Source organism: Hoplias malabaricus, chromosome 11 (genome assembly GCF_029633855.1).
Source record: "Hoplias malabaricus isolate fHopMal1 chromosome 11, fHopMal1.hap1, whole genome shotgun sequence".
NCBI classification, from domain to species: Eukaryota; Metazoa; Chordata; class Actinopteri; order Characiformes; family Erythrinidae; genus Hoplias; species Hoplias malabaricus.
Window position 1 is genome coordinate 8,666,790 of NC_089810.1, and position 14,618 is coordinate 8,681,407.

General features: G+C 46.3%; 1 protein-coding gene across 1 annotated transcript in view; it reads left to right on the forward strand.

Annotated features, from left to right (window-relative positions):
- Positions 1-14,501, forward strand: part of rasgrf1 (Ras protein specific guanine nucleotide releasing factor 1) — a 69,897-nt gene extending 55,396 nt beyond the window's left edge. Inside the window, exons 17-27 of the mRNA XM_066684838.1 lie at positions 1,926-2,096; positions 2,795-2,901; positions 3,535-3,647; positions 4,383-4,443; positions 4,581-4,684; positions 5,835-5,919; positions 8,468-8,665; positions 10,179-10,258; positions 10,367-10,484; positions 12,933-13,001; positions 13,098-14,501. Of these exons, the coding sequence (XP_066540935.1) occupies positions 1,926-2,096; positions 2,795-2,901; positions 3,535-3,647; positions 4,383-4,443; positions 4,581-4,684; positions 5,835-5,919; positions 8,468-8,665; positions 10,179-10,258; positions 10,367-10,484; positions 12,933-13,001; positions 13,098-13,190 (1,199 nt within the window). The 3' untranslated portion in view covers positions 13,191-14,501. The remainder of the gene's footprint in view (positions 1-1,925; positions 2,097-2,794; positions 2,902-3,534; positions 3,648-4,382; positions 4,444-4,580; positions 4,685-5,834; positions 5,920-8,467; positions 8,666-10,178; positions 10,259-10,366; positions 10,485-12,932; positions 13,002-13,097) is intronic.
- The last annotated feature ends 117 nt before the right edge of the window (positions 14,502-14,618 follow it).

Below are 14,618 nucleotides of genomic sequence, written 5' to 3' on the forward strand. Positions count from 1 at the left end.
GAGGGGACAGTGAGGGGACAGTGGAGCTGAGAGAGAGGACAGTGAGGGGACAGTGGAGCTGAGAGAGGGGACAGTGGAGCTGAGAGAGGGGACAGTGAGGGGACAGTGAGGGGGCAATGGAGCTGAGAGAGGGGACAGTGGAGCAGAGAGAGGGGACAGTGGAGCTGAGAGAGGGGACAGTGGAGCTGAGAGAGGGGACAGTGAGGGGACAGTGGAGCTGAGAGAGAGGACAGTGGAGCTGAGAGAGGGGACAGTGGAGCTGAGAGAGGGGACAGTGAGGGGACAGTAGGGCTGAGAGAGGGGACAGTGGAGCTGAGAGAGAGGACAGTGAGGGGACAGTGGAGCTGAGAGAGGGGACAGTGGAGCAGAGAGAGGGGACAGTGAGGGGACAGTGGAGCTGAGAGAGGGGACAGTGGAGCAGAGAGAGGAGACAGTGAGGGGACAGTGGAGCTGAGAGAGTAGACAGTGGAGCTGAGAGAGTAGACAGTGGAGCTGAGAGAGGGGACAGTGAGGGGACAGTGGAGCTGAGAGAGGGGACAGTGGAGCTGAGAGAGAGGACAGTAAGGGGACAGTGGAGCTGAGAGAGAGGACAGTGAGGGGACAGTGGAGCTGAGAGAGGGGACAGTGAGGGGACAGTGGAGCTGAGAGAGTAGACAGTGGAGATGAGAGAGGGGACAGTGAAGCTGAGAGAGAGGACAGGGAGGGGACAGTGGAGCTGAGAGAGGGGACAGTGAGGGGACAGTGGAGCTGAGAGAGGGGACAGTGGAGCTGAGAGAGAGGACAGTGAGGGGACAGTGAGGGGACAGTGGAGCTGAGAGAGGGGACAGTGAGGGGACAGTGGAGCTGAGAGAGAGGACAGTGAGGGGACAGTGGAGCTGAGAGAGGGGACAGTGAGGGGACAGTGGAGCTGAGAGAGGGGACAGTGAGGGGACAGTGGAGCTGAGAGAGAGGACAGTGAGGGGACAGTGGAGCTGAGAGAGGGGACAGTGAGGGGACAGTGGAGCTGAGAGAGGGGACAGTGGAGCTGAGAGAGGGGACAGTGAGGGGACAGTGGAGCTGAGAGAGGGGACAGTGGAGCTGAGAGAGGGGACAGTGAGGGGACAGTGGAGCTGAGAGAGAGGACAGTGAGGGGACAGTGGAGCTGAGAGAGGGGACAGTGGAGCTGAGAGAGAGGACAGTGAGGGGACAGTGGAGCTGAGAGAGGGGACAGTGAGGGGACAGTGGAGCTGAGAGAGAGGACAGTGAGGGGACAGTGGAGCTGAGAGAGGGGACAGTGAGGGGACAGTGGAGCTGAGAGAGGGGACAGTGAGGGGACAGTGGAGCTGAGAGAGAGGACAGTGAGGGGACAGTGGAGCTGAGAGAGAGGACAGTGAGGGGACAGTGGAGCTGAGAGAGGGGACAGTGAGGGGACAGTGGAGCTGAGAGAGGGGACAGTGAGGGGACAGTGGAGCTGAGAGAGAGGACAGTGAGGGGACAGTGGAGCTGAGAGAGGGGACAGTGGAGCTGAGAGAGGGGACAGTGAGGGGACAGTGGAGCTGAGAGAGGGGACAGTGAGTGTAGAAACAAGGAGGTTAATTAGAGTTTTAATTTTGTAACTGAAGTTTATACTGTCCATACAAAAGCAGTCTGGAGCAGCTGCACATGAGATAAACTCATGTCCAATGTCAGGTGTTGAATGTGTGTAAGGTCCTCCAGCTGTGCGCTGTGGAGCAGTCCATATTTATTCTCTAGAGTGATGGAGAAGTTTGATTGTTAATACTTCATTACTCTAACTAATGCTCTTTGGGATGAATGCCATCAAATCCTCACAGCAGTGTTCTAACACCTTGTATGAAGCCTCATCAGAAGAGTGGACATATGCCTGTTAATGTTTGATTTCACCAGAAATGTTGGATGACGGATTACTTTCTGTGGTTTATTTACAGAGTTCTCCCTGTTCTCCTACAATAACAGCATGGTGATGTCTTCCTGCCGAGAACTAGACAACAACCGCAGCGCTCTCTCAGCAGCGTCTGCCTTCGCCATCGCCACAGCCGGTGCCAACGAGGGCACGCCCACCAAGGAGAAGTACCGCCGCATGTCCCTGGCCAGCACAGGTATCACTTCATGACCAAACTCCTTTTAAAACCACAGTGTTTTGGCAAAGTGTCCATTCTCAGGGTCAAAAGAAGAGGAGTAACATCCAGTTTAAATATAGATTAACCCCGCCCACACCTTAAATCACCTACCAATCAAAACAGAGCAGTTGGAAAACGTCTGCAGGTTTAATGTGGTCAGTATCCACTCACAGATTATAAACTAACACTACTGCACTCACAGTGCACTAAATGTTAGACAGAGGGACATGAAGCTTATGTTGAATAAGAATAGTTTTATTATCTGACATAGAAACTGTTATTTATGACCTAAACTGCAGATAGTGTTGAAACTGCAGTTTGCTGTAACATGCGTTGTCATAGCAACAGTTCATCACATCCTGTTTGTAAGAAATGATGTAGTACTTTAAAGTTCTGTGTACTAGCCAAGTTTAGGGTTAGTACATAGTACACTGTATAGTATTAGTGTGTAGTGCACAACTGGGACACAGTCGAAGTGTCAGCGAAGGACAGTGGTCAGGGGGCTGACCACATTAAGCCCAGGTTGGGTTCCCAGTGGGAGAGAGGACCCCCCCCCCCCCACGGATTGGCTCAGTGGTGCTGAGGATGACAGCGCAGGTCTCAGAACGCCATGTGATAGGCTGCTTTAGGAGTCGCTGGGCAGAAAATAGCCAGTGTGAATTCTGATTGGTTCCCAGGTTTCCCCACAGACCAGAGGAACGGAGACAAGGAGTTTGTGATTCGCCGAGCAGCGACGAACCGAGTCCTGAACGTACTCCGACACTGGGTGTCCAAGCACTCGCAGGTGAAGCAGCACGTCCCTGTCTGTCAACCGCCGCACGTCTGTCTGCACCTGGCGTCCTCGCTACTCCTACCTCTGCTTTCTCTCTCTTTTCCCTCTCTCCCTCTCCCTCTCTTGCTCTATTCTGTTTCTCTGTTGTTCATTTCTCTCTGTTATCCCATTTTCTCTCTCTTTCTTCTCAGTTTTCTCTCTCCTGTCTCTCCCTGATGTCTCTTTATTCCATCTCTTGTCTTTTATCTTTCTTATTTTCACTCTCTTTTTTCGCTCTTACATCTTTTCACCTTTTCTCTCTTTCTCTTGCTCCATTTTCTCTTTCTCTCTTCTGTCTTTTTATCTTTTCATTTTTCTCTTGCTTCCCTTTTTCTTGCTCCCTTTCACCTGGTTCTCACTTGTCTTTTCTCTCTTTTCTTTCATTTTTTCTCGTTTCTTACTTTTTATCTCTTTATCACTTTTTATCTCTCTCCTCTCTTTTCCTCTTTTGTTTCTCACTTGCTTCTGCCTTTCTTATTCCTCTATATTCTCTCTCACAAATTTTTCTATCTTCCTTTTCTCCATTCTCTCTGCCTACTACTGCTTCTCTTTTACTATTGCTTTGGTTAATCGCTCTCCCCCCCCCCCCCCTCTCTCTCTCTTTAGGACTTTGAGACCAACACTGAGCTGAAGATGAAGGTGATCAGTTTCCTGGAGGAAGTGATGCATGACCCAGAGCTGCTGACCCAGGAGAGAAAAGCAGCTGCCAACATCATAAGGTAGAGTCCTGCTTTTACCTCTGCCCCATCAGTGGCAGTTGTTTTAATCTTGTGGCTGATCAATGCATGATTCTTCAGAAATGGAGGAAGTTTATTCCTCTACAGGAAGCGTTTCTGAGGAAGGCTTTGTGAGACTGAAACATTTCTGTGATGATCTGATGGCATTAAGCCGTCATTAAACAGGGCATCAGTGAAGTCTGGAGCTGATGTTGGATGATAGCTGTGGATCACGAACACTGCTCCAACTCAGTGTTCCAACTTTTGGATTCACTCCAAAATCACAGCTCTCTACGTGATGCTTGGATTGTGCAAACAGATCTTATGGTGCTTTTCCACTGCAGGGTCCCTACTCAACTCGTCTCTTCCACTCCTCCACCAGGGGAATCAGGTCCTGGTTCTGGAAGCGGGTTCTTGTTTAGTGGCTGTTCTCTCGTGGTTCAGAGCGAGTCGAGTAGGGACTAAACCGTGGCGTGTAAACCTTGCAGAGCGCTGATTGTCCAGAGAGAGTCGTCACTCTACGCCACGCAACGCAGACGACCAGCACCAACTCTCCATCTGTAAAATCTCCAGCTGCAGCAGAGATCACGTTTGTTTTTATTAAAGTGAATAGAGTAGGTACCGTGGAGTGGAAAAGTGCCATTAGGTTCATGTGCAGCTACCCCAGATCACTGCCCTAATTGTACCTCTGTCGACTGCAGAGTAATGTAAAGACTGATGTTCCTAATTCTTCTGTAGGACCCTGACTCAGGAGGATCCTGGGGACAATCAGATCACACTGGAGGAGATTCTGCAGATGGTGAGTGGGACGATGTTGGGTCACATTCAAAGCAGCAGTTATTCACATTATAAATTAGGCAGATTCCAGACCTAATTAAGCATGACTTACAAGATCATATCTAATGGCTAAAGTGTGTGTGTGTGTGTGTGTATCAGGCTGAGAGTGGAAAAGCAGAACCTTTTGAGAGTCACTCAGCTCTGGAGATCGCGGAGCAGCTCACTCTGCTGGATCACCTGGTGTTTAAGGTCATTCCGTATGAGTAAGTCCACATTCAGTATCCAGTTTTTATAAGAACCAAACATACTTTGTTTGTTCCCACAGAAGATGCTGATGCTGGCAGTAGGTTTTCCATGGCACTGGCTCTTTAAAGATGCAGCTGTGTTTACAGCTGTGACCAGCAGGGGCACACAGGCCATGAGACAACGTGTCGATACACAGCACAACCAACACAAGACAAATCAATCAGAACACAGCCAAACAACTGTAACCAACAGTCAACACATAACAAAACACAGGGCACCAGAGCATCACCAGAGACTCCACCATTCTGCCCCACCCCCTAAACACAACAATGATTCAGAGTCAATGCTGAGAGGCATCACAATGTCACCTCGCTCTGACAATAACCCTGCAGCATACTCTGAAAAACAGCTCGATACGATTAGATCTTCCAACAGATTTAAAGAGCTTCATAGTTTTAGGAGTCTGGGTTGACAGTCCACATGTGTGGGGTCTGCAGGCAACAGGCACAGAGAGAGAGAGAGAGAGAGAGAGAGAGAGAGAAAGGGAGGATAAAACCAAAGTGTTAGACTGGATCTGTATAAGGAGTGGTCAGACCTCCCCCTTCTGCCACAGAGCCGGCAGTTTTCTGGCTGCTGTGAGGTTTCGGAGTGCAGACAGGTGGCTTCATCAGTGTCTCCCAGTCGCGTCTGTTCCGAAAGTGCCCTCCCTTGACCACACGCTCAGTCTGGCTGTCCATAACAGTGAGGAGAGTGCTTCACCATGCCTCTCCTTCCATGCCTGAGAGGGCTCCTGACACCAGCTCACCACACCAGTCTCAACTGGCCTTTCTCATCACAAGTTTCCATCTACGGGCCTGCTGCACTGTTGTGTGAAGCTCTAGAGACCACAGAAGCTCTGCATGAACATCTCAGCAGATCAGCAGAAATATTCAAACCAGCCGGACTCACAGTGACCACCAAATCCAGCTCGAAATCAGAGGGAGCACATGTTCTCCTCGTTCTGATGGTGGTGTGAACACTACCCAGAGCTGTGCCTGTAACTGCAGGGTGTTATTCACCGTTGTGTGTTAAAGTGTATAAGTGTTCCTAATAATAATGTGTACAATGAGTGTAAACAGTTGTATATCCTGCATTTCTATAGAACCCCTCTCTCCTCTCCGTCTGCAGGGAGTTCTTTGGCCAAGGCTGGATGAAGAACGACAAGAACGAAAAGACCCCTTACATCATGAAAACAACTAAACACTTTAACGACGTACGTATGGTCTTACTGGGGACTCTGTGATGTCCTGCAGGTGCTGAGCTTCCTGTGTAGAGATTGTTTTACAGATTTCTGTTCCCTGAAGACCCTGAAGGCTAAGCACCAGTTCTATGAAAGTGTCAAACAAATAAATACAGTGGAATTTGAGTTCCTAACTTGTGTTTATTGATAGTCAGAAAACATGTTATTTCTTACTAATTCAAGGAATAAGGTTTAAAAGACCGTTGGTCCCCCCCCCCAACGGTGTTCGGAAACTCTAATAGGCGTCTTGCCTGTGACGTAGATGGTGGACAACAACTCTAGAAGCTGCACTTAATTTAATGCAAAATGACGAAAAGGTGTGTTGTTTTTGGCTGCAATCATTCAATGTACAGTGGGACATCTGTGAACAAATGGCCCAAAGATCCCAAAATATCCAGAAAATGGACTAAATTTGTCCACTTTAAACGGACACTTTGGAAAGGACCATCCGCTCACTCCGTTATCTGTAGCTCATTTCACTGGCGCTTTTCCAACAATATGGGCATGTAAGGACACCAACGAAAGGTGTTCAAGAGCCTCTGTAACATGGAGGTAAACAGGGTAAGGACACTCACTTCGCCTGTTTTAGTTGGTGTTAGTTAACGTTAGCTTGACTCGCTAAACTCGGTGTCTCAGATTATACTCGGCTACGTAGCTGCATTACGGAGGTTTATAGTGTCGGATGAATTCGAGTTCGACTTCGATCACATTTACAAGAATAACGGTACCTCTACATTTGAGTTTAGCTTATTGCTAGGCTATTGTCATGAATAATGTTGGTTATTTAGCTAGATACTGTCATAACAGTCAGTCATAACGGTGTTTTACCGCGGCGTTGTCCACCAGTGACGTCACGGTTGCGTTCAAGAATTTCCGTAGCGAGCTCGGGTTTTTCCGCCAATTTGATAAAATTGTCAGTTTTAAAGCAAATTAAGCTGCTATTTTCATTTTACTTCATACTTATATCTGTCAGTAACTACAATAATGTGAAATATTCATTGGTCCATTAAGCGGTGCTTAGCCTTTAAAAACAGTGGAGCAGCTCAGACAGAAAGATGACTCTCAGACACAGAACTGACCCTCTCCAGGTCGATGACGTAGTGTAAACACTCAGTGACACGTCTCCAGTCCACAGTCAGCATTTAACCCTTGCTGTGTGTGATTAACTCCTTACACTCTATAGTTATCATAATCGTGGACGGTGCGTAGGAATGGGCTGGTTGTGTTAAGTCCTCAGACTCTTTGGTGTCATTACGGTTTTCCTCACGGTTTATATCAGTGTTGACAGAACTGTTGTCCAGTGATAGGACCAGCACATATTCTGTTTAACATTAAAGCTGCACTGTGTAAATCTGGTGAGAGTGGGAAGTTGTCGCTTTTTGTGTCATGGGTTCTCCACCGTTCCATTTCCCAGAGTGGATTTATCTGGTGATTGCGAGTGTGTTCACACTGAAGGAGGATTCAGAGAGAACTAGATCAGACATCAGTGATAGACCTGTCCTCTCTTTTATGGAGTATGACTTGAGGCAAAATTATCAAGCTTCGTATTCATTTGAAATTGAAAAAATAAAATCAAATTTCAAACACGGGACTCGTTTTCTAAACAAGCCTTCTTTTGTTCCCTCGTGCCCCACAGCCGAGCCTCAGGGCCTGTTCCTGTGACAGATATCTGTGCTTTGTGCCCTGTGATGGTGCACCACTCCCTGTGAAACAGCCCTGTTCTGTGCCCCGTATTCTGTGGCCGAGCCTTGTTTCCTGCAACTGAGCTCAGAAGGGAGCCCCATTCCCTTTGAGTGTGCCCTGTGATCCAGCCCCATTCCCTCTGACAAAGCCCTGTGCCCCGTCCCTCGCAACCTAACCCTGTTTCCCACGGTCAAGCCCATGCCCTGGTCCTCCACGGCCGAGCCCATGCCCTGGTCCTCCACGGCCGAGCCCATACCCTGGTCCTCCATGGCCGAGCCCATGCCCTGTTCCTCCACGGCCGAGCCCATGCCCTGTTCCCCATGGCCAAGCCTCGCTGCTGAACCTCACACCCCGTGCCGTGCGACAGAATCCTGCAAATGAGTCCTGTGCCTTCTATCCGAGCCCCATTGCCCCGACCCTGCAGCCACTACATGTTCTTAGTGACAGAGCCCTGTGCCCTGAATAAAAGCTGAAATAAATCTGTCTTTAATCAGTATATTTTTTAAATTCCACTGTTGTGGACAGAGTAGACGCCCTGATTGACTCATTAGAACAAACAGACGGGGGACAGTAGGTGTGTGGAGTTAAAGCCTGGCGAGTTACAGAAGCAGTCATTCATTAAATAATGATAGTGGTTGTTTATTATAAATGCTTTCCTGAACTGACCAGTTCATGCTCCAAAGAGAATGTCCCTGCACACATCCAGGCGGCTAGGTGTCAGTATAAGGACAGTTTTATAACGTAAAGGCAGAGTCACTGGAGAAATCTGACCCTTTATCCTCTGTATATTAACTGTTTACTGTAACAGACACTGAACGTCATCTCTTTCCCTCTGAAGGTAAGTAACCTGATAGCGTCGGAGATCCTGCGCTGTGAGGACGTGAACACTCGGGTGGCGGTGATAGAGAAGTGGGTGGCGGTGGCGGACATTTGCCGCTGTCTCCATAACTACAACGCCGTGCTGGAGATCACCTCCTCCCTTAACCGCAGCTCCATCTTCCGACTGAAGAAGACCTGGCTCAAAGTGTCCAAACAGGTACCACTCCGCCCTGTGGCTCCTGTAATGTACGCACTGTTCTACAGAGGGGGCTTTGTGTAGATCAGCTGTTGCAGATGAGACACCTACCCTCTCACATCAGTCAAACAAGTAGCAAAAGTAGCTTTAAAGTCACTTATCACTGAACTGTTGTCTGAGCTCCACCATCCCCCACGGTGACCCCCAGCACTCACTCACTCACACCTAGGGATAGTATCACACACTCACTCAGTCACACAGACACACACGCACGCACACACACACACACACACACACACAAACCTGTGGATAGTTTCACACACTCAGTCACACAGACACACACACATACACACACACACACACACACACAAACCTGTGGATAGTTTCACACACTCACTCAGTCACACAGACACACACACACACAAACCTGTGGATAGTTTCACACACTCACTCAGTCAGACACACACACACACACAAACATAAACATGTGGATAGTTTCACACACTCACTCAGTCACTCACACATACACACACACACACACACACACACACTCACTCACACCTGTGAATAGTATCACACACTCACTCACACACACACACTCACTCACTCACACCTGTGAATAGTATCACACACTCACTCACTCACTCACTCTCACACACACACGCATATACACACACACACACAAACCTGTGGATAGTTTCACACACTCACTCAGTCACTCACACACACACACTCACTCACACCTGTGAATAGTATCACACACTCACTTACACACACACACTCACTCACTCACACCTGTGAATAGTATCACACACTCACTCACTCACTCACTCTCACACACACACGCATATACACACACACACACAAACCTGTGGTTAGTTTCACACACTCACTCAGTCACTCACACACACACACACACAAACCTGTGGACAGTTTCAAACACACACCCACTCATTCACACTGGAAAGAAAGTATAACACAGCCACAGTCCAAACTGTTATTTCATTTTTTCTTAGAGGCACAGTAACAAAAACATCCTGTTTATTTTATTTTAAAAGAGAGAAGTGGGAAAATGGTTAAAAGTGTTAAACTCTTAAAAGTGGACTTCTGTGGAAACAATAAATTACAAACCAGCGTGGGGTCCTTTAACAGAGGAAACTGAAGAGTGTGACCGTCCTTCACTCAGAGTTAACACAGCACTCCACAGGGGGGCGCTATTCAGTGCTTTACCTCAAAAACACAGCATTACATTTAAAAATGTTGGTTCTTCAAGTGTTCTTCAGTAAAGAAAATTGTTCTGTGTAGAACCCTGAACATTCAGAGAACCTTTCTGAATGATTAAATGAGTCTTTCCATTGTGAAGGGGATCTACAGGTTGATGGAGATGTTGTAACCTCTGTGTTAATGGAGCAGCGCCCCCTACAGTTTAGTTCCACTGTGAGCACGTCAGGAGCCCACGTTAAGAACCACTGGATTAAACTATGAATTGTTCCTGTGACACTTTGTTCACACTGATAAATGTTCTTTGTTTTAGACCAAAACTGTCATTGACAAGCTGCAGAAGCTGGTCTCGTCTGAGGGAAGGTTCAAGAACCTGCGAGAAGCTTTGAAAAAGTAAGAGTTATGAACATAATTAGTGAACGTTTTACTCAGTGCACATCAGATACAGTGTTTTACTGATGTGAGAGGGACTGTGTGATGAGTGCTGCTGTGTTTTGTTAGTTGTGACCCTCCGTGCGTGCCGTACTTGGGGATGTATCTCACAGACCTGGCCTTTATTGAGGAGGGGACGCCCAACTACACAGAGGACAACCTGGTTAACTTCTCCAAGATGAGAATGGTAAGCGTGGTCCATTATGTGACTGTCTTCCACACTCTTCTCCTGGTGAGGGTCAAAGTGGAGAAAAGAGGAAAGAGACGTCCAGACTTCTCTATACTCAATGACCACTAGCCACACACACGGTGTCCCCAGCCACTCCACAGCTTCCCAACGTCTGTATCATGGTCTGTCAGAGGTCTCAGCCCAGTGGGACATGATTGGTATTAGGCCTGAGCGTTACAGACAAGAAGATTGTTGTGATACATTTTTCTCTATTGATCTATACACAGTCAGAAAAACTCTGTGGTGGTACATATACTTTACCTTTAATTAGGAACAAAACTGTACCTAATAATAAGCCTAATCTTATTCTATATTAACTGTAGATGTTAAATTTGTGCCCCCTTCAGGGTGTGTTCCCACCTTGCGCCCAGTGATTCCGGGTAGACTCCGGACCCACCGTGACCCTGAATTGAATGAACACAGACAATGAATGAATGTTACAGTTGTGTTGATGTCATTCGCCCCGTTTCATCTCCAGGACTTTTATTGTGTTCTTTTATTCTCCACAGTTGTATAATGAAAGATTACAGAGATCCCCCTCTCCTTCTGGAGAAGAGAATGTAATGAACCTTTAGGGAACACAACTGGACTCTAACACCACTGCTGTACCTTTAAAGATACACTCCACTGTTTGTAGCTTTAATGACAGTGATGTACCTGTAGAGTACCTTTAATACTGAGAGTGTATTGATTACTATTTTGATATGAATTTTGTATCATTGCCACCCCTTTAACAGAAAAATCTAAACAACACAGACTGGATATTAATGTTACTGCATTTATTATCATTATATTGTCCATTACAACCCATGGTGACATATGTGTCACAAACCATTCATAAGAAATGGATAGTTCCCTGCAGAAGGTAAAAGTCTGTGGGGTGAGTTCACAGGAGCTGCTCTGTGATTGTAGTTCCATCCGGATACACATCGTCTGGTTGTTGTAGAAAGTGTTGATCCAGACTCTCTGCTCATCCCAGCTTCTGAATAGTGTTAATGGTACTATCAAGAAACAAATAGGACACATCAGCCGTATCCCTTTTGTGTTTTAGTAAATGTTCAGAGTAAGAGGCAGTGTTTGTGTTCGGATAAAAATCATCGACAAAATGTGGGTCGTTTGGGGGAAAAGTTTAAAATCCTGATTTAGTCTGTGTTTTCTACCCACAGCATTAACAAGTGTGTTTCATATTTGAGGTGTGCTCTTCTGGAGGGTTAGATCTCTCCAGATGTGAGCTGCTTTCTCCCGTACATCGCTTCCAAGCCAGACTCGTGCAGGCTGTAGACGTCACTGTAGCTTCTTTTGCAGTGGGTTTTCACTCTGGACAAACCGGTCTCACACTCACTCCTGATATAGTCACATATACAGGAGACTGCAATTTGTGACATAGTCTCATATTTACGACATTTTATGCGACAATATCACGATCATAAGTGAATGGGTAATTACCATACGAACACTATGTGACGGTAACATGACAACTCTTCCTCATTACAGGCGTCGTTACCATCTGTTAATACCAACGTCTTATTTTTATTTACGGAAAATATAACGTTACTAATTAATTATTTGCTAAAATGTCGAAGCAAATAACGGCTAGAGAAATTAACCGTTTGTAACTTAGTCAAAATAACGTTAAATGAAAAAATGTTCTCGTTAGAGTTAAAGCTAAAGTAGGACACCAATAATAAGCATCACTTAGGAGAAATATTATAATAAAATACTTTATGTCTTTGTTGGAATAAGAACCTATGATCTGTAATTCGCATTATGCCTTTTTTCTATGTTATGAGTATTGACTGTAATGAGGAAGAGTTTTCCTGTTACTGTCACATAGTGTTTCTATGGTATGGTACCCATACACTTATGATCGTGATATTGTCGCATAAAATGTCGGAAATATGAGACTATGGAGGTCTCCTGTATATGTGACTACATCACGAGTGAGTGTGAGACCGGGTTGGACTGGAAGCACATGGGGCCATTGTGTGTAAGCAGCTGTTAAAAAAAACACTCACAAAAACACACACAGTCACTCTTTACTCTTCTGTTCTTTATTATCTGGGGGGTTCTATCTCCATCTGGTGGCTGTAGGCGGTAGTGCTGACTCTCTTTCGGATCGCTGCCCTCTAGTGGTGTGTTGGAGCTGGTTTACAGAGATAGACTGTTAGTCAGAGGTGTGGAGTCACAGTCTGAAGCTTCACCACTGCCTCCAGAGAGTTTAGTGTTGGCTGTGTGTCCCTGGCACCCCCCAGTGGTGGAGCACAATGCAGCTCTGACGGTAGCTCTTATGTTACGGCTCTCTAAGACCTGACGTCCTAGAGCAGTGAAAGTGTAAGGACTGTATTAACTGCGGTTGTGACCCACAGGTCAGTGACAGTGATGCTGTATATTTCTGTCCCTCTGTAGATCTCCCACATCATCAGAGAGATACGGCAGTTCCAGCAAACAGCGTACAAGATCGATCATCAGCCAAAGGTATGGACTTACAGGATGATTTCCATCCCATAACAGTGGAATAAAGAGCAGTACTCTCTGAAACACCATGTCTCTCCTGTCTCCGGTCTCTTCCAGGCCGCCCAGTATCTTCTGGACAGTAGCAACGTGTTGGATGAAGAAAGCATGTATGAAGCCTCGCTCAGAATTGAGCCCAAAGTGCCCAACTGAGAGGACGGCCTTGTGTTCTTTTAAGGTCTACAGTGTACAGCCTTTCTACCACAGCACCGCGTCTTCGGTTACGTATCACACACTCTTATTACTTCTGTATCTGTAACTTTGTTCCTAGTGGTAAACGAAAGCGCCTAAAGACATCTCCCAGACTGCAGGGGTGTGTTGGTTTGCTGTTGTAGATATCCTGGTGTCGCCCTAAATAACCGAAGCTCTCCGCGCCACAAAACCCAACTCGGCAGCGTAGAAACACGAAGAGAGAGATATACATCCAACGAAGGGTTCGTAGGCTTTGTGAGGAAATGGAGACCTTAGATGCATCTGAATCTGGACACAATGACCATGTAGCAATGAGAAACTATACCTCTGACCGTGAGAAGGCTTTAACAGTTCCAAGGGCAGTGTCAGTGGGATACACACTGTATAGGAGTGGCATTAAGACCAGGGGCTGTTTTTTTCAAGAGTATAATCCTGATCCAAATTTCCTGGTTAATTTAATCCCACATTTTCCAATCAATGATCAAAGTGGCCTCTCAGATTTCTACATTCCACAATGCTGTGATTTTAAATCCCCTCTGTGTCGCCCTCTGCTGGACAAGTGATATAGTAACGTGATGTAGGCTGATTTGGCTGAAGTGATTTTTTTTTTAAACTCAAACCAATTCTGATAATGTTTCTTTTGTTTGTAAACAATGAAATTATTCAAATTTGTGTAACATTGGGGAAAAAAGATGTTTTAAATGAGTTGAAAGCTATTTTAAAGCTTAATTTTAAATAATTGTTGTGGGGTTTTTTTGTGTTTTAAATGACTTTCACATAACACCGGCTAATTTTAAACTTTCTGTACAAACTTCATCCTCCTCCAGCTTTACTCCACCTCTCACAGTGGGATTAAAATCATCCTGGTGTTTGGTATCAAAAGTATCCAAGATTTCTGCTTATGGTTTTGAAAAACCCAGTTGTAGCATTTAATCCTCTCTCAGTTTAGACTCAACCACAGAATCCAGATCAAAATCTTCAGGATCAACAACGTATCTGTTTTTAAAAACCCAGATTTCAGACTGAATCCACAGAGACTTCTTTAATTCAGTCACCTTTTGAAAAACTGGCCCCGGAGGCTGATGTAGTGTGTATCCCACAGTGGACCAACAGCGCAGATCTGTCTCTGTCGTGGGTTAAGGTTTCTGACCCTTCACTGCGCGAGCATCATCAGACTTCACACATTCACAAAGCATTAAAGAAAAATTAACCAAAAGCGGGAGCCTTAGAGAGGATTATATTTTTTAGAAAATGTGACAATGACTAAAATATCCATCCATCCATCCATCCATTATCTGTAACCGCTTATCCAATTTAGGGTCGCGGGGGGTCCAGAGCCTACCTGGAATCATCAGGCGCAAGGCGGGAATACACCCTGGAGGGGACGCC